Source organism: Jaculus jaculus, chromosome 3 (genome assembly GCF_020740685.1).
Source record: "Jaculus jaculus isolate mJacJac1 chromosome 3, mJacJac1.mat.Y.cur, whole genome shotgun sequence".
In the NCBI taxonomy this organism is placed as follows: domain Eukaryota; kingdom Metazoa; phylum Chordata; class Mammalia; order Rodentia; family Dipodidae; genus Jaculus; species Jaculus jaculus.
The window spans coordinates 114,440,698-114,461,228 of NC_059104.1; the positions used below are offsets into that span (position 1 = coordinate 114,440,698).

A 20,531-nucleotide genomic window follows, 5' to 3' on the forward strand; every position below is an offset into this window, starting at 1 on the left:
ACGGCTAGGCCATCCCTCCAGCCCTGGTGTTGGGTTTTTTTTTAATAGGTTTGTTACTTTAATTCACATTTCTCTGCTGGTATATGATGTGGAGCATCTCTTCATATAATTACTTCTTTATCTTCTTTCGTGAAGTACATGTTAAGGTCACTGGTTCAGTTTTGTTTTTTTTTGTTTTTTTTTTTAGTAAGATGACTTGTGTTCTTATTAAGTTTTCAGAGTACAGTGTGTAATTTAGACAATAGTCTTTTATCAGATGCATCTTTTACAAATATTTTCTCTCTGTCTGTGTCTTATCTTATTCTCTGAGATAATGCCTTTTGATAAAAATCAGTGGATATCTCACATAACCTCATGGTTGGAGACAGCATGACTGGAAGGAAAAGATTGGGTGAAGAGGATAAAGATTGGAAAAAGTTGAAGATCTAGCCTTGGGAAAATCCATTATCTACAGAATACAGAGCAAGATAACAAGAACCAATGCATCAAACTCATGCTTGATTTCTTTCTTTTCTTTTTTTTTGGGGGGGGGCGGTTTTCTTTTCCATGTAATCCAAGAAAATTAAAAGTAGTGGAACCATTAAAAAAAGAAGTGATCTTCTGGGCATGGTGGCACATGCCTCTAATCCTTGCATGCAGAAATAGGAGGATCATCATGACTTCAAGGCCATCCTGAGACTACATAGTGAATTCCAGGTCAGCCTGGACTAGAATTAGATCCTACCTCAAAAAAAAAAAAAAAAAAAAATGTGATGTAATTGAAAGGACACTTGCAGAAGAGAATTCCCAGTTTGGCTAAGGTACTTAGAAGGCAACAGAATGGAGCTCAGATGTACACTACCACTACACAGTATCTCCATCTGTAGGAAGCCTAGCAATATTGTTTCTTTCTCTCTCTCTCTCTCTCTCTCTCTCTCTCTCTCTCTCTCTCTTTCTTTTTTCCTTTTCTTCCTTTATTTATTCTTCTTCTTCTTCTTTTTTGACAACACTTCACTATGTAGTTCAAGCTGGCCTCAGACTTGCAACCCTGCCTCTATAGTCCCCCAAGCAGTTGGATTACAAATATGCACCAGCACCCCAGGCATGACATTCTATTTGTAAACTTCAGTGACTGTTACAGTATTTGCTTAAAAATAATAGTTGTGATTTTTCACACTTTCCCATACATTTCAAAATTTTAGAAAACTCCCTTTAAGATGCAGATACAGTGATATCCTAAGTCATGTGCCCCAAATGTCTTTAACTGAGAAGACTTGTGTGAGCCATAACTTGACTCCAGCAAAGAGAAGGAATTTTCTTGTGGATTCAAAAGGCAAGAAGAAAAAAAAAATCCTCTGAAAGATAAATATGATGTTTTCCTCCTGCGAATATAGGGGCACAATACTTCCTTATTGTCGTTAATGAAAAATAACACATACTAACACATACTTTCTAAAAAGAAATAAAACACTTGAATGAGTCACCTATTTCCACATTCAGGTCCCAGAAGCTATATAAATTTCTCCAGCCTCCTCAGAAAAAATCAAACAAACCGTAGGTCTTAGAGAACAATTGTGTCCTGATGGCAGCTCCGCGGCTCACCCTGCTGTGGGCTGTGTGTCTGCTGCCAGGCCACCTGGCCCTGCCGCTGCCCGAGGAGGCCAAAAGCGTGAGTGAGCTTCAGTGGGACCAGGCTCAGGTATGTCTAGCTGTGATCCCCTGGGGCTCCGGGATCTCACCATCCATCTGCATTAGAGGTGTGTTTTTTTACTTATTTGTCCCTCTAGGTTGGCACTGAAATTAATCCCTTGGTGGGTAATGTTTCTAAGTATAAAGGCAGTATGTTTGGATTGAGTAGACATTCAGGGCTGGCTTGAGAACCTGTCCAAACTGGGTTTGCATTTCTAGTCACTCTCTACGGGGATTTAGAATGGCGTTAAACTTCTCTGATCTTCAGTTTTCCAATTCAGGAGCAGGAGAATTATAATAGTGATATGACAAAATAGGACTGCTACAAAACATTTACTATAGAACCTGAAGCACTGTTCATGCTCAGAAAACTGAGTTATTATTGTTGTAACTTGGAACTATTCCCATGAAGTGCACAAGATGACGCTGCCTCTAAAGATGAAGGTTGCTTGTAGTGGGAAGCTACGTGGTCAGAAAACCTGGGTAGAAAGGTGTCACTGCCGGAAGCCAATGGTGACAGTCCAAGTTCTGGATATGCTTTCTCAGTGACAATGGGTGTATAATGCTATATATGTACTACCTTACAAGATCATCCTAGCAAATAAGGACCATGATAATACCAGCTAGCAGTTTGCAGCAACTACACTTTATAAAATATTTCTGTATAATTCCACATTTAATCACTAGCTCTAGTGTGAGAAAAAGAAATCAAAATCAAGCTGAGTTGCATTTTTGTTACCAGTAGAGAGAGGAATCAAGGACAAGTCTTTCCATCTCAAAAGTCATATTTTTGAGCTGGGTGTGATGGTACACGCCTTTAATCCCAGTCCTCAGGAGGCAGAGCTAGGGGGATCACCATGAGTTCAAGGCCACCCTGAGACTCCATAGTGAATTCCAGGTCAGCCTGAGATAGAGTGAGGCCCTACCTCGAAAAACAAAAAGCCAAATAAAACAAAAAAGAATTGTTTATAAACTTAATCTTTAGGCATAAAAAATTTTCCTTCACATTTGCTCAGACTTTTATAAAGTTCTAATAACAAACTGGATTGATCCATATGAAATAACTAATATTTAACTGATTTTCCCTAAAACAACTTTTTGTTTTGTTTTGTTTTTTGTTTTTCGAGCTAGGATCTCACTCTAGCCCAGGCTGACCTGGAATTCACTATGGAGTCTCAGGGTGGCCTCAAACTCATGGTGATCCTCCTACCTCTGCCTCCCAAGTGCTGGGATTAAAGGCGTGTGCCACCATGCCCGGCTCTAAAACAACATTCTTATAGCAGTTTTTATCCACCTAATGAACTCTCCAGACAAACACTTGAAAGAGTTAGTCCTTTAGCATGCATGGAACTGTACTCTGCAGAGGGCAGCTAGGTGGGCCTCGCTTCCTTTACTCAACACAAAGCAGTGAAGCTCATCTCAAGAGCGTGCAGCTAGGTGTGGTGATGCCTGCTTGCAAGCTCAGCACTGCAGGGGTAGAGACAGGAGGATTATTGCAGGTTTAAGACCAGCCTGGGCTACAAAAGTAGAAAGAAATGCTGATATTTTCTTCTGGATGATGTACTTGTGAAATTTAAATATCTGGGAAGAATAAGATAGGTGATTTACTTTCAACTGAGGAATTTGTTCGTAATTGTCATGGGTGAACAGTTCAGTGTTATATGGAATGAAGCACAATTACTGGAGACAGGTAGAGAGGATCACAGGAATAAGTTTGCTTAGTAAAATTCATATGCCTGAGAGGTTTTCAGACAACCATTTCCATGCACTCTAATACTTGTTACAAGTCACTGAGCCCATTTGGGATTATCTACAATAATAATGAATAATCATGCATTACATAATCCTCGGCATATTTTCTAATGAAATAGCTTGGGATCTGGTCAGTCTCCTTCAGGGCCACCTTAAGTAGGCTATTGCACTTCACTGAGCCATATTTCTTCGGTCACACTTGCTTGACAGGGCAGTTATAAGGTTTAATTAAAATAAACATGTAATTCCTTGCCACTAGTCAGTGGTTTAAAATGCCTCTGGGATTTTCTGCTATTGTTAATTCATTGATTTGTTTTGTTGTTTTGTCTTTTGCACTCTAATTCAGGCTGACCTGGAATTCACTATGTGTCTCGAACTCATGGTGATCCTTCTACTTCTGCCTCCATGCCTGGCTAGTTTATTCACTTTTATTTGCTTTTTTTTTTTTCATATTCTAACTGGTGGGTCCCTGTTCTTAATCCCAGGCACTTGGAAATTTCAGCACCCACTTGTGAATGGGGGAGATCCGCTTTGTTCTGCCACCTAGGGACTTAGCAGAGGAAAGAAGCGGGTAGGCAGTGAAAAGGGTGGGGAAAAAAGAAACTGGGATTCAGGAAATTCAAGGCCACCTCTGCTGCTAACTCAGTATGAGAAAGGGAACACATCATTTGAGTGTTATAAGCTGTGGTTTCTTTGCCCAGACAACTAGTTCTCCGTAGTTAAACTAAAAATCAGCTAACATTCTCCTTCACCAGGCATTGTAGCACATGCTTATCCTGCAATTGGGAGGCAGGAAGAACACATTTTAGGCTAACCTGATCTACATAATAAGTCAAGGCCAGCCAGGGATACAAAGTGGGACCCTATGTGAAAAGGCCAAACTCTCCCACTACCTTGCCCCCTCAAAAAAAAGACCCCAATGGCTATTGATGTAGAACATTTTTTTAGATGCTTATATGCCATTCGTATTTCTTCCTTTGAGAACTCTCTCAGTAGCAGAGGCCAGTAAGTTAAAAAGGAGATATAAAGGGAAGAGAAAGGAAGGGAGGAGGGTACTTAATAGGTTGGTATTGTATATATGTAAGTAGAATGATTGAGATGGGGAGGGGAGATGATGGAGAATGGAATTTCAAAGGGGAAAGTGGGGAGAGGGTATTACCATGGTATGTTTTTTATAATCATGGAAAATGTTAATAGAAATTGAGAGAAAATAAAACAAAAAAAATACATAAAATAAATAAAAAAGACCCCAAACTCATCTCCCAGCCTGAAATGTTGTCTTTCAGCTATAGATGGGACTGGATCTCAGCAGGCTCTTAATGAACCTCAGATCTCCCCACAAGATCTTCAGTGCCCTGAGGGGGGTTGCTGTGTCATTTTTGTGTATGTTCATGTGTGTGTGTGCACAAGTGTGTGGGTCTGTGCACATATGTGGGTATGTACAGAAGACAACCTTTGTTGTTGTCCTTCATATATGGCCTATAGGCCCTCTCATTGGCCTGGAAGTTGCCTTATTTGGCCAGACTGCAGGCCAGAAGCTTGTTGCTTCCCTAGTGCTGGGGTTGCAAGTGTACTACCATGCCTGGCTTCTTTTATGTGAGGATCAAACTTAGGTCCTCATGCCGGTGAGGTGATCAATTTACTGACTGAACTATCTCCCCAGCCCTTCGTATGCCTCTTAAGGACACCTCAATGCTTCCTGACTACTCTAGAAACACATCCAGGCTTTACAAAGAGGGTGGTGTGTTTCTTCTCAAACTGTTTATTGAGAATAAAGAAAACCTGGGGGACTTTTTTTTTCTGTCCATCTTATGGCATGGTAGGCCAGTACTTCATTGCCAATCCTCCATTCTTTGCCCACCAGATATGCTCATTTCACTTAGTGACTGCAGAACTGTTCTTTCTTCAAATCACTGTATGAATCCACACCTCCAAGCAAAAGGTGGGCAGACTTCTGGAATAAAAAGAAGCCAATAAAAATCACAAATTCTTCAATCTCGTTCCAACAGCACTATCTTAAAAGATTTTATTTTCATGACACCAAGACAAAGGATATCAACAGTTTAGTAATCAAACTCAAGGAGATGCAAAAGTTCTTTGGCCTGCCTATGACTGGAGAGTTAAACCCCCACACCATAGAAATTATGAAGAAGCCCAGATGTGGAGTGCCAGATGTGGCTGAATACTCACTGTTCCCAAGCAGTCCAAAATGGACTTCCAGAGTCATCACTTACCGGTAAGTTTTGCAATGGCTCATTCTCACAAAACCAACAAACCCTTTCCCTAAGAAGTCAAATATTGTTTTCTGGTTTGCTACTAGAATCGTGTCATATACTTCAGACTTACCACACTTTGTTGTGGACCAAATAGTTGCAAAGGCTTTAAGCATGTGGAGCGAGCAGATCCCACTGGACTTCAAGAGAGTTAGATTTGGAACTGCAAACATCATGATTGGCTTTGCGAGAGGAGGTAAGGATGGCTCTTGTGAACTAATGCTAAGTGCTATTTTATGTGTCTGTAACTTGTACTCATGTTCATCTCCTTTCATAAAGGCTAGAGTGGATCTCAGTGTTGAAGCATTGTTTACCACATGAGAGGCTCTGGTTTTAATCCACAGTGCTTCCCAAAAATGAATGGCTCATATAGAGATAAATGATGAGATCTGGAGATCTATAGCAATATTACAATGGTTTTTCTAGTTTGTTAAATTATCGCCATTTTTTATCACAGGAATTGGCAAATTAAGACCCATCCTACAAATCCAGCCCACCCAAAGTTTTGTTGTTTTACAGCACATAGCCACACTCCTTCACTTACCTCTTGTCTGATGGCCACTTTTGATGGGCTATCATTGTGACAGAGCCCATCCAATCTATAAAGCTTCAAGTGCTTGTCATCTGACCCTAACATAGAAAAAATCTTGCAAGCATTTTGATAGCATGATTCATTACATGTATAATTTTTGATAGCATGACTCATTAAATATAGAATCATCTTATAGCAGAACATGTATGTATGTATGTATTATCAGTTTAAAATGATCTAATGTCAACTTTCAAAAACCTCAAGTCATTCCCAAGAAGTGGTTTACCCTCTATGGCCTGTTTTCAATGCTTTTCATGTAACAAGATAGGAGGAAATGCAAACGTACATATGAAAAGGCTTGCATAGATAGGACACATACGCATGAACTGGTGCAAATTCAGATAACCAAACTGCCAATTTTAATCACTCTTAATGTTGAACTGTCTGGCCACTACGAATGTTTTTGAGACCCATCTAGTCTGTTATCCTGAACTCACTATGTAGCCCAGGCTAGCCTTGACTCATGGTGATCCACCTGTCTCAGCCTCTCAAGTACTGGCATAACAGGTGTGAGCTACCATGCCCAACTTGGTACTATGAATTTAGCTGAAATTTGAACTTAAGCCCACAGTATTAGGGTCACTGAAGAAAATAATATAAACAGCACTGCAAGTTTTTTAAGAACTGGATTACTGGATATGGCTTGTCACCAATCTGAAGATAAGCAGCTCTGTGTCCCACTTTAAGATACCCTGGGTGAGGCTTGCTCTGAAGCCATCAACTGTGCTTACAAGCAAGAAGCTCAGCTTGTAAGAACTGGAAGCCAGGCTATTTGCACATGCAGGACCAGGTTCATTCTCCTTCCTTTAACCATTTTGCCAATCAAAATGATCAAATATTTTAATGTATGTGTATCATGTGTCATGTGTGTGTAAACATGTTTATGTGTGTGCAAGTGCGCACAGGTATGTGAGTGTGCATGTGCATGTGTGAGCATGTGGAAAGGTTTGCTCTCTGGTGTCCATTTCTCATTGACCTGGAACTCGCCAGTTAGGCTAGTCTGACTAGCCAGTAAACCCCAGGGCTCCACTGTCTCTGCCTCCCCAGCAGTGGGATTACATTTTATGCTAGTGCTGAGGATTGAAGCCAAGTGCTCACTCTTGTGAGGTAAGCACTTGACCAAATGAGCTGCCTCCCCAGTTCCTAAAGTTACCAAATTTAACAAACTTTTTAAATATTTTATTTATTTGGAGACAGAGAGAAAGAACTGGCATGCCAGGGCTTCCTGCCACTGCAAACAAACTCCAGACTCATGTGCCACTTTGTGCATCTGACTTTACTTGGGTCCTGGGGAAATGAACCTGGACCATCAGGTTTTGTACCTTTAACCACTGAGCCATATCTCCAGCCCCAAATGTAAGAAACTTTTAACTGCCACCACAAACTAGTCGTCAATGTGTTTAAGATCCCTGTCTCGTTTCCTTCGATATGTGGTGCTTACCAGTGGTGAGCAGTGGTTCACAAAAGAAATACACCTGCACCACATACGTAGCCAAACCACCCTGCATGTGCGCTGGCTGCTGGTGCCAGTGATGCCAACTAAGTGGCCTGACAGTCCTTTCTAACTTGCATGACCACATGAATCAGAAAGATGAAATGTGTACAGCAGAGGTCAGTCCCTAAGGTCACTCACCCTATTTTCTTGCAGCCCATGGAGACCAGTACCCATTTGATGGACCGGGGAACACACTGGCTCACGCCTTTGCACCTGGGCCAGGCCTGGGAGGAGACGCCCACTTTGACAAAGATGAATACTGGACTGATGGTAGCAGCCTAGGTATAGAAGCCTGTGTTTCTTCTACTGCACCCAGACTTATACTAACTTTAATTTGGTCATTGATTTACTTTGTAATAATCAGAGAGACTATAAGTGTCAACCACTGAATCATATGCCATAAATACTTTATCTCCTTTAACATATTCCTAATGTTCCATACGCAGAAGACAGAAGCTTGGGCTCCAGAGTCAGGCAGCTCTGGGTTCAGCTTGCTGTGTCTCTATCAATTACTCATCATGCATCCTTAGGAGAGTTATATCACTTCTCTGAGTCTCAGTCTTCCCATCTGTGGAATGGAAATATTAACAGTACCCACCTGAAGAGCTGTTGTTTAAATTAAATAAGATAATACCTATACAGTTGTAAGCATGATGCTTGGAACACATTAATAATTCAATAAACTACAGCTCTTTCTTCATGTTTCATATATGTATGCATGTGTATATATATATATGTATATATATACATATATATATATGTATATATATATGTATGTATATGTATGTATGAAATCAACCAAAGGTGGAGAAGACAGAGGAGCAGAGATTGTGATAGGTAAGATATAAGCAATTCCAGGGTTATTCACTATTGCTTGAAAAGAATCAACTTCATGGCTCAACCCACGTTCATTACTTTATAAACTAAGAGATTATAGATCTCTGATATAAATAATCCTAACAGAAGATAATTGTAAGAAGAAAGGGAAGAAGGAAAGGAGGTAGGAAAAAAGAAAGAAAGGAAGGAAAGAAAGAGTAAGGAAGTCTTAAGCAGTTATTGAGCACACATCTTCCAGATGCTGAAAATTCTACTTATTCTGACAAAACATCAACTGATTTGTCCAGAGTTTTTCCATTAGAGGTGGAGTTGCTTTAATCCTAGGGCTTAATGCTTAAAACTTGTCTTCCACTGCAGAATGTTGCTATCTGGATGATTAATACAAGATGCTTATTTGCTTAAATCCCAGAGCTCAGGAGGCAGAAGCAGGATTGTGAGCTCAAGGCCAACTGGGGCTACATAAAAAATTCCAGGTACTAGATAGTAAGGTCCTTTCTTTAAGAAAAAAAGACAATCAAAAGCAGAAGTAGTTAAGATATTGTTAGGGTAAGCAATGAGGAAACTGGAGTAGGAGGCAAATTCTCAAAGAGGCAGCCAAAACTTTCAAACATTGACATTTCATCAAGCAATCCATAAACTGTCCATCAAAGCTTAATGAAAACTGAACCAGGAGAGCAACTTGGGGCTCTGAACTGGTCACAAAGCTAAAGAGCAAATTTATGACAATAAATACAATTAACCATACTTTCCTCACCCAAAGCCAGCAAGTTTAAAAGGTAAACTCATGGTAATGATGTGTTTAGTAAGCTATTGCCTATCTCAAACACACATCCTGAGCTTGGGGTCACAAACCACCTTCAGCCAACTCCACAGTTAAAACCAACAGTGATAAAATGCAGTCATTATTTCTTCCTCGGTTGGCATTGGAAGCTCAATGCAGTTTTCATGCCCAAGGCTCACATTGTCCTGGGTAGAACACAATTTTCATCTCACCTCAGTAAAAGCCTCAACAGACAAAATCTCCAGGTGGCTGGTTCATCCTTGCCTCCCTGCAAGACACACCACTCTTCCCTGGAACTCTGGTTCCATTCCCAGTTCTCCTTTATCTTTCTTCTGATCTCCATTCAGATCTTTGTTTGGGAAGGTGCTTTAGAGTAAACCTATCTGACCTTAATTGACCTCACTCAGGGACCAAGGTGAATCTCCAGTTTTTCAGTGACTATATAAAAGCTCTTCTATTCTGATTCTCTCATTTTTGAAGGCCAGACATAAGTAAACTAGTACCAAAAGTTGAGTATTTTTGTATCTCGTTCACTTTTATTATTATAGGACATATTACAGACGTTTGTATAGTTATTGTAGTATGTACTCCATGTACTTCTTTGGTTGTAGGAATTAACTTCTTGGTTGCTGCAACTCATGAACTTGGCCATTCTCTGGGTCTGGCTCATTCATCTGACCCTGAGGCTGTGATGTACCCAACCTATGGAAATGGAGACCTGCTAGATTTCTCACTTGCTGAGGATGATATAAAAGGCATTCAGAGATTATACGGTAATAGCTATGGTTATAAATAAGAGAATTTCATGTGTTCTTCTTAGAATAGGCTTGAAAAAAAAAAGCTGGGAACTAGGGGATTACTTGGAAAACCACAATGAAGCTGCATCTGAAAGCCTAAGGAGAAGGCTGGAGTGTGGCTCAGTGGTAGAACACTAAGCTAGCATTCATGAGGACATGAGTTCAATCCTCAGCACTGCAAAACAAAAGTTAAATTAGGTGAAAAATTCAACCTTATATACTTGAAAGTTAAAATGCTATTTTATACTGTGAATATAAAGTGATAAGCTCTCTGCTTTAAGCTTCAGTCATACAGCATCACATAGTGATTTATGAAGATGTTCTTCCTTTCTGGATTCAGATAGTTTAGGACAGCCCCCCCCAGAGGAGGGAAGTGGGCAACAGAACAGCATTGTTCATAACTGCCCACTCCCAAAGATTTGTTCTACATGATCAAAAGTAACCCAATTTTTCCTGTTTTTATAAACATGTAGGGCAAGTGCTTAGCCATAAACAAAAACTGCTAGTAATTGTTGGACATGAAACTTTGGAACATTTTAAGCTCCAATCTATACTTATTTGTTTTTGTCAAATTCAAAATTAAGCTTTTAATAAATGCTAATTTGTATTTGATGAAACCATTGTGAAATAGCACTTAAGAAACAGATCATAGAACAAGGATAAAAATCCATGATACAGATGAGAAAATAAAAAGATCCAAAGAGGCAAAGGGAATTATCCAAAGGCCTGTGGCTTCAACAGCTTGAACAGGGTTGCTAAGTCAGGCTGCATGGTTCTAAACACTACAGCAACCTGGACAACAGAATACAGAATGGCATACTTAACTTAACCAATACAATCCAACTTGTCCAACAAGATAAATTACAGATAGAGAATAGGTAGATAGATAGATAGTAGATTGATGATGATGATAGATAGATAATGATTATGATAGATAAATATAAACACATACACACACATATATGGATGATAATACATGGTATAAAATCACATAAGAGGCCGGGCGTGGTGGCACACGCCTTTAATCCCAGCACTCAGGAGGCAGAGGTCAGGGTATTGCCATGAGTTCGAGGCTACCCTGAGACTCCATAGCAAATTCCAGGTCAGCCTGGGCTAGAGTGAGACCCTACCTCAAAAACACAACAAAAAAAATCACATAAGGGTCTTTGAGAGACTAAAAGAGCAATGGACACATTTTCACACAATAGAAAACATGTTATCAAACTGATTTCTACAGGAAAAATACATGCATACTATTGGCTGAACTTAGAATTTATTATAAACCAACATTTCCCAAATTGTGTCCCTAGAATTCTAAGCTGGTTTCCAAAACTGGATATTATGGAGATATAACTTGGAAAGCACTACCTGCTATATTGCAGATGCTTGCAATATTAAAAAGTGCTGAACAAACATCACTTCACTCTTTCCTAAATTATAAATTTTGAGACAGGTTTTAACTATAAGCTCTGGCTGGCCCAAACTTGCTATGCAGACCAGGTTGGCCTAAGTGTTGCAACTGCTGGCATGGGCCTTAACACCCAGCAGTGCTGTGGATTGAACCCATGACCTTGTGCATGCTAGGCAAGTGCTCCACCACTGAGCCATATCCTCAACCCTCAATCATAATAATTTAAATGATATGCCTATTGAAACCACACAAAACACTTCAGAGAGTGCCCTTTGGAAAATGCTAGACCCCCAAAGAGCTGATCTGTAGAACTGCTGCTATCCAAAACACTGTTGGTGAAATTATCACCAATAAAACAGAAAGTTATAGTCCCCTTATGTCGAACAGCAGAACTCCTAGAATATTCTATAGCTATTCTAGAACCTAAATTCAAACATGGAATTAATGCTCTGAGCAGAAGGTTAAATTTAACAGGAAGAAAACTGTTGAGTGCATTAAATATTTAAATATTAGGTAAAGAGCTATACCCTAAAACTAAAATATAAAAACAAGAAAAGAAAAAAGGGGCTGAAGAGATGACTTATCGGTTAAGTTATTTTCCTGCAAAGCCAAAGGACTCGGGTTCGATTCCCAGGATCCATATAAGACAGATGTACAAGGTGGCACATGCATCTGGAGTTCATTTGCAGAGGCTAGAGGCCCCGGCATGCCCATTCTCTCCTCTCTCTCTCTCTTTCTCTCTCCCTCCCTACCTACCTTTCCCTCTCTCTCTATGCCTCTTTTTCTCTCTCACACTCTCAAATAAATAAAATAAAATAAAGAGCTACCCCCTAGTCCATGTTGGAAAAAAACAAGAAACTTGGGGACAGATGAAATTAAGATTTAATAAAATTTAATTATAATTTTAGGGGCTCATTGATCAAAAAAGTAATATAACACCTCCTTGGCATGGGTGAGGTCCTGGATTCCCAGCACAGCAAAACGGGGAAAAAAATAATATGATCAGAATATACATATATATACATATTCAAGAGGTGAGTTCTGAGCAAATGAGAAAATATATATATCCACATGCCCACACACTTATCTGCATGCAAACATACATCCACATGCAAGCACACACATATCCACATTTACACACACATCTTCATGAACACACACATATCCTCATGCAAGCACACACATATCCACATGCACACACACATGCAAACACAAATGTGTACACAAGCAAGAGTCCCAATGGCATTTTAAGAATAATAATAACATCTCAAATGCATTGGCTGTTTATTGTATGACAACCAAGTGGTTCACATTGCACACAAATTGACTCATTTAATCCAACAATTAGATAAAACATGATTATCCCCAGTTTGCAAATTGATAATGCAGTTTTGGTAGATCAATTTTTAGCTGTCTTAGGAACCTCCACACTGATTTCCACAATGGCTGGACCATATTGCATTCCCACCAACAGTGTAGAAGGGTTCCTCTTTTTCCACATCCCCGCCAGCATTTATGATCATTTGTTTTCATGATGGTAGCCAATCTGACAGGAGTGAGATGGAATCTCAATGTAGTTTTAATATGCATTTCCCTGATGACTAGGGATGTAGAACATTTTTTTAGATGCTTATACGCCATCTGTATTTCTTCTTTTGAGAACTCTTTATTTAGCTCCATAGACCATTTTTTAATTGGCTTGTTTGGCTTCTTATTATTTAACTTTTTGAGTTCTTTGTCTATCCTAGATATTAATCCTCTATCAGATATATAGCTGGCAAAGATTTTTTTTTCCATTCTGTAGATTGCCTCTTTGCTTTATTCAGTGTCCTTTGCAGTACAAAATCTTTGTAATTTCATGAGGTCCCAATGGTTAAGCTGAGGTTTTATTGCCTGAGCAATTGGGGTTGTATTCAGAAAGTCTTTGCCAAGACCAACATGTTCAAGGGTTTTCCCCTACTTTTTCCTCTAGCAATTTCTGAGTTTCAGGTCTGATGTTAAGGTCTTTAGTCCATTTGGATTTAATTCTTGTGCATGGAGAGAGAGAGAAGAATCTATTTTCATCCTTCTACAGATACATATCCAGTTTTCCCAGCACCATTTGCTGAAAAGGCTGTCTTTTCTCCAATGAGTATTTTTGGCATTTTTATCGAATATCAGGTGGCTATAGCTACCTGGACTTATATTTGGGTCCTCTATTCTGTTCCGTTGATCTACATGTCTGCTTTTGTGCCAGTACCACGCTGTCTTTGTTACTATGGCTCTGTAGTATAGGTTAAAATCAGGTATGGTGATACCACCAGCCTTATTTTTGTTGCTCAGTATTATTTTAGATATTCGAGGTATTTTGCGATTCCAAATGAATTTTTGGATTTTTTTTTTCTATTTCTGTCAAGAATGCCTTTGGAATTTTGATGGGGATCGCATTAAATGTGTAGATTGCTTTTGGTAAGATTGCCATATTCACAATATTGATTCTTCTGATACAGAACAAGGGATGTTTTCCCATTTCCTTCTGTCTTCTTCAAGTTCTCGCTTGAGTGTTTTATAGTTTTCATTGTAGAGACCCTTTACTTCCTTGGTTAGGTTTATTCCAGGTACTTTATTTTCTTTGATGCAATTGTGAATGGGAATGATTCTCTGATTTCATCCTCTGTGTGTTTGTTGTTAGCATATAGGAATGCTACTGATTTCTGTGTATTTATTTTGTATCCTGCTACATGGCTGTAGGTGTTTATCAGCTCTAACAGTTTGCTGGTAGTCTTTAGGGTCCTTTATATATAGAATCATGTCTTCTGCAAATAATGATAACTTGATCTCTTCCTTTCCAATTTGTATCCCTTTTATGTGTACCTCTTGCATTATTGCTATGGCTAACATTTCCAGTACTATATTAAATAAAAGTGGGAACAGTGAACACCCTTGTCTTGTTCCTGATTTTAGTGGAAAAGCTTCCAATTTTTCCCCATTAAGTAATAAATTGGCTGTAGGCTTGTCATAAATAGCCTTTATTATATTGAGATATGTTCCCCCTATTCCCAGTACTTTTATCATGAAGGGATGTTGGATTTTGTCAAATGCTTTCTCTGCATCTAATGCAATGATCATATGATTTTTGTCCTTCAGTCCATTTATATAATGTATTACATTTATCGATTTGAGTATGTTGAACCATCCCTGTTTCTCTGGGATAAAGCCTACTTGGTCAGGGTGAATGATCTTTCTGATATATTCTTGTATTCTGTTTGCCAATATTTTGTTGAGAATTTTTGCATCTATGTTTGTGAGGGAGATTGGTCTGTAGTTTTCTTTTTTTGTTCTATCTTTGCCTGATTTTGGTATCAGATGCTGCCTTCATAGAAGGAATTTGGTAGTATTCCTTCTTTTTCTATTTTATGGAAAAATTTAAGAAGCAATGGCATTAGTTCTTCCCTAAAGGTCTGGTAAAATTCAGCAGTGAATCCATCTGGGCCTGGGCTTTTTTTAGTTGGGAGATTATTGATAACTGTTCAGATCTCCATGCTTGTTATAGGTCTATTTAAGTGATTAATCTCATCTTGTTTAATTTAGGTAGGTCATATAGATCAAGGAAATCATCCATTTCTTTCAGATTTTCATACTTTGTGGAGTATATGCTTTTATAGTATGTCCCTATGATTTTTTGAATTTCTCTAGAATCTGTTTTGATGTTACCTTTTTCATCTCTAATTTTATTAGTTTGTGTCTCTTCTGTCTTTCTTTTAGTCAGATTTGCTAAGGGTTTATCAATCTTGTTTATCCTTTCAAAGAACCAACTCTTTGTTTCATTGATACTTTGGATTGCTTTTTTTTTGTTGTTGTTTCTATTTCATTAGTTTCTGCCCTAATCTTTATTATTTCTTCCTATCTACTGATTTTTGGTTTGCCTTGTTCTTCTTTTTCCAAGGCTTTAAGGTGAAGCATTAGGTCATTTACTTGTGATCTTTCTAATTTCTTAATATAGGCACTTAAAGCTATAAATTTACCTCTTAGGATTGCCTTCATTGTGTCTCAGAGATTTTGGTATATTGTGTTCTCATTATCGTTTGACTCTATAAATTGCTTGATTTCCTTCTTGATTTCTTCATTGACACATTCATCATTTAGAAGTGTATTGTTTAGTTTCCATGATTTTGTGTATGCTGTATAGTCTTCCTTGCTATTGATTTGTAGTTTGATTCCATTGTGATCAGATAGAATGCAAGGAATTATTTCAATTTTCCTGAATTTGTTAAGATTTGCTTTGTGTCCTAATATATGGTCTATTTTAGAGAATGTTCCATGTGCTGTTGAAAAGAATGTATATTCTGTAGCATTTGGATGAGATGTCCTGTAGATATCTGTTAGGTCCATTCCTTCTATGACCTCATTTAGTCCAGATGCCTCTCTGTTTATTTTTTCCCAGGATGACCTGTCAATTGATGAGAGTAGGGTGTTGAAGTCACCCACTACCACTGTGTTTGGTATTATCTGTGACCTTAGTTCTAATAGCATTTGTTTGATGAATTTGGGAGCCCCCCATGCTAGGTGCATATATATTTAGGATTGTAATGTCTTCCTGATGGAGGGTGCCTTTAATCAATATATAGTGACCTTTCTTATGTTTCTTAACTAATGTTGGACTGAAGTCTACCTTGTCAGATATTAGAATAGCAACCCTGCTTGTTTTCTAGGTCCATTTGCTTGAAACACCGTTTTCCAAGCTTTCACCCTAAGATAGTGTCCATCCTTTGAAGAAAGGTGGGTTTCTTGTAGGCAACAAATTGAAGGATCCTGCTTTTTAACCCAGTCTGCGAATCTATGCCTTTTGGTTGGGGCATTGAGGCCATTGATATTAAGAGATAATATTGAAAGGTGTGTATTCATTTTTGCCATTTTTTGTAGTTCTTCTGGTTTTACCTTTGCTCTCTTGTGTTACCTAGTATTTGAGTATTGTTTGTTTTTTCCCCGGTTCCTTATATGTGTGCTTTTCTTTTTCATCAGCATGGAGGATTCTTTCAAGTATTTCCTGTAGAGCTGGTTTTGTCTTCAAATACTCCTTTAGCTTGCTTTTGTCATGGAATGTCCTTATTTCTCTGTCTATTTGAATGGATAATTTTGCAGGATAAAGTAACCTTGGTTGACAGTTGTTATCTTTCAGGACTTGGAATACATCACTCCATGCCCTTCTAGCTTTTAAAGTTTGTGTTGCGTAATCTGCTGTGATCCTGATAGGCTTGCCTTTGTAGGTAACTTGATTTTTCTCTTTGACTGCTTTCAATATTTTTTCTTTGGTTTGTTTGTTTGGTAGTTTGATGATAATATGGCATAGGAGAGTTTCTTTCCAGATTTTGTTGGGCTGGTGTTCTAAAGGATTCCTGGATTTGCATTGGCACCTCTTTCCCAATTTGAGGGACGTTTTCTTCTATGATTTTGTTGAAGACACCTACTATGCCTTTGGAGTGGAATTCTTCTCCTACTATGCCCTGAATTCTTATGTTTGATCTTTTCATATTGTCCTGAATATCTTGAAATTGCCACTCTCACTTTTCTATTACTTTGTCTTTCTCTTTGTTGGACTGTATTAGATCTGCCATCTGGTCTTCTAGCTTAGATATTCTCTCCTCTCCATCCATTCTATTGGTGAGATTTTCTACAGAGTTTTTTATTTCATTAACCGTATTCTTCATTGCTAGTAATTCTGACTGATTTTTCTTTATTATTTCTATTTCCTTATTTATGTCTAGTTTTGACCTCTTTATTTCACTAAATTGTTGTCCTATGTTTTCTTTGATCCTTTGATTTCCTCTTTGATTTCTTCTTTGAACGTATTTATAATCATTCTTCTGAAATCTTTCTCAAGCGTTTCCTCTAACTCATTCTCACTGGAGGTCATTTCTGATGTATTAATACTTTTTACTGGATTTATATTGTCTTGATTTCTGGTGTTTCTTGTGATATAATGTATATATTTTTACATCCTGGATTATCTAATGATTGGGTTTTCTAGTTAGCTAGGTATTATTAGATGTATCAGACAATCTGATTATATAACTTCAGGGTAGGAGCTCAAGGCATTAGGTGTGGCTCTCAAGACTCTCAAGAGTATTTAACCAGGAGTAGGTATTATGACAACCAAATCCTCTAACTGTCCCTTAGGGTGTGTGGTGCCCCACCCACACAGTTAATCCTGACAACAAGGAAGTTAAGATTTCTGATCTGTTGAGGGTTCCAAGTCAGCTTGTGAACAGGTGAGACTCTTCCCTGGTGTAATCCCAGTTACCTCTGCTCCTGCCATCAGTACAAGTTGGCGTGGCCGGTCCAGGACCACTGCTCTGTTCGCTGGAGCTGGGCACTGGCAGTAGGGGAGGGGAGGCTGCCAATGCTGCTCTGGTTCTCTCACTGTTCCCTGTGTTCTTCTACCTTGTGATCTGCTCCTCCGTTGTTCACTGCCGCTCTCCCTTCACGTTTCTACAGTCTGCGGAGAGCCCGGGTGTGAGTGGAAGCTCCCCTCACCTGGCTTTTCCTGAAGCTCAAGCCGAGCCTGGTGGCTTTCTGGTGCGCCGCCACCCCTGCCACAATTGAGGTGCTTCTGCTGGCCTGTGCGGTTTCTGGATGCTCTGGATCTCTCCTACTTCTCCGCTGCCATTTCAATTTCCTATACACCTCACTTTTTAATAAAAGTGTGTATTTTGCTGAGGTTTTGTTTTGTTTTGTTTCCCCTCCCCCCCCCCAGGCTGCTTTGGCGCGGTACCTACACCACCATCTTAACTGGATGTCCTCCAATAATACAGTTTTAAAAGAAGCTAAGGAGTGTCTGGATTAAAGTCACAATGATGGGAAAATAGAAGAGACAGGACATAAAGGCATCTCATGCCCAGGACCCACTCTATACAATCTTGCTTTAGATGTCATTGTTCCCAAGCATAAAAAGAGAGAGAGAGAGAGAGAGAGAGAGCAGGAAAGAATTATCTGTAGTTAAGGTGCTTGCCTGCAAAACCCAAGGACCCAGGTTTGATTTCCCAGTACCCATGTATACACAGATGCACAAGATGGCACATGCATCTGGAGTTTGTTTGCAGTGGCTAGAGGCTCTGGTGTGCCCATTCTCTCTATATATATCTGCCTCTCTCTCTGTATTTTTCTCTTGCTCTCATAAAATTAATTAATTAATTAATTAAAAAACAAAGCCAGGTATGGTGGTGCACACCTTTAATCCCAGAATTTGGGAAACAGAGGTAGGAGGATCACCATGAGTTCCAGGCCACCCTGAGACTACATAGTGAATTCCAGGTCAGCCTGAGCTGGAGTGAGACCCTACCTCAAAAAAAAAAAAAAAAAAGAAAAAAAGAAAAGAAGCCGGTTTAATATAGATACTATGACATTGTGACATTTTCTGTGTTTATATAGCCTTTAGTTGTTTCTTATGCATTTTATAACACATCAAAATGTTCTTAATGTCTTTCTTAACAGGAAAGAGAAATGATTTAAGGAAGAAATAGAAGCTCCAGGAAAAATATCTATCTGTTGGGTTCAGTATCAGTATTCCTCATCTAGAATGAACAAAGGTTCTTCCTGTACTTCATTCAGCAGTTGCCTGACGCTTGTATTGTGGTTGGGTTTTGCATGTTTCTCTGAGGAGACACTCCTTTATAGCATGACTTGGTTTCACTCATCTATGATTTTCCTCAGGTAAACATTCAGTTATCAAACGTCAATAAATATTACATCCACAAAGAATTTCAATTGTTATTCTATGGTTAAGTTACTTGTACATGTTCAGTGACAAAGGAATACATCCTATATAATGAAATCAAAGACTGAGCCAAAAATAATCCTATCATACTGTTTTGGGGTTTTGAGGCCCATCTCCCTCAGATGGAGCAGGGGTGGGTGTGCCCCCTCTTCATATTCGTTAAGATAGCCCAAAGTTACACTAACTTCCCCTTATCTTTTTGGCCCAGACTCTCACTAAGTCCTCTGAGAGGTCCAGTTCTTTCCATTCCCAATGGCTTCCAGTCTCATGGTCTCTGCCCACTCCTAGCTCCTGCCCTGCACCTCTTCTGCCACTACTGCTCTAGGGGCCCCCTCTCCACCACCCACACCAGCCCAAACATCAGTCTTGCCCTATCTTCTCTTTCTCCAAGCATTCTTTCAAGAGAGACCATAGATGTTGCAGAAGATTTGCATTGGCAGGAGGACTTTAACCTATACCTCTGTGTGTATGGGCACACACACGCACACATTGGTGAGATATCTCAATGGATAAAGCACTTGTCACACAAAGGTGAGCTTTGATCCACAGCACCTTTGTAAATGCCCAGCAGGTGTAGCAGCCCTCCTGTAACCTCAATGCTTGGGACATCTCTGGAGCAAACTGGCTAGCTCAGGTTTTAAGTGAGAGATATTGTCTCAGTAAATAAAGTGGAGAGCAATTGAGTAAGACACCCAATGCCAATCTTTGACCTCCTGTGCACACACACATGCCCACACACATGTATACACAGACATAAGCATACAAAATAATAATGATCTGTTCTTGATGGCACAGGCCTATAGTCTACCCTTCTGAGAACACTGATGCAGAAGGATTGCAAGTTCAAGGCCAGCCTGGGAAATTTAATGAGAACCTGCTTCAAAATAAAATAAAAAGAATCATGTGGGTATGGTGTGCACTCCTGTAATCCCAACACTTAGGATGTAGAGGCAGGAGAATAAGAAGAAGATCAGGAAATGTAAATCAGCCTCAGCTACATAGCATATTTGAGGCTATGCTGGGCTATATGAGACCCTGTTTCAAAGAGAACAAAACAGTAAAGAGAGCTCTGGGAATGGATGTAGCACAGTGGCAAAGGGCTTGCCTAACAATCACAAAGCTTGGGTTTTGACTTAAATTTTTTAATTAAAATAAAATATAAAATTTGATCT

At 39.2% G+C, this 20,531-nt stretch overlaps 1 protein-coding gene across 1 annotated transcript; it reads left to right on the top strand.

Moving 5' to 3' along the window:
• Nucleotides 1-1,513: 1,513 nt before the first annotated feature.
• On the top strand, nucleotides 1,514-19,343 carry Mmp7 (matrix metallopeptidase 7). Its single transcript, XM_004661907.2, has 6 exons — nucleotides 1,514-1,678; nucleotides 5,430-5,656; nucleotides 5,741-5,889; nucleotides 7,934-8,062; nucleotides 10,010-10,171; nucleotides 19,077-19,343. The coding sequence occupies exons 1-6, from the start codon at nucleotides 1,562-1,564 to the stop codon at nucleotides 19,103-19,105; spliced, it is 813 nt and encodes a 270-aa protein (XP_004661964.1). The 5' UTR covers nucleotides 1,514-1,561; the 3' UTR covers nucleotides 19,106-19,343.
• The last annotated feature ends 1,188 nt before the right edge of the window (nucleotides 19,344-20,531 follow it).

Coding starts and splice junctions, on each gene's coding strand:
- Mmp7 (XM_004661907.2), top strand. CDS start 1,562: ATGGCAGCTCCGCGGCTCACCCTGCTGTGGGCTGTGTGTCTGCTGCCA. Junction 1,679..5,429: donor TTCAGTGGGACCAGGCTCAG/GTATGTCTAGCT, acceptor TCGTTCCAACAG/CACTATCTTAAAAGATTTTA. Junction 10,172..19,076: donor AGGCATTCAGAGATTATACG/GTAATAGCTATG, acceptor CTTTCTTAACAG/GAAAGAGAAATGATTTAAGG.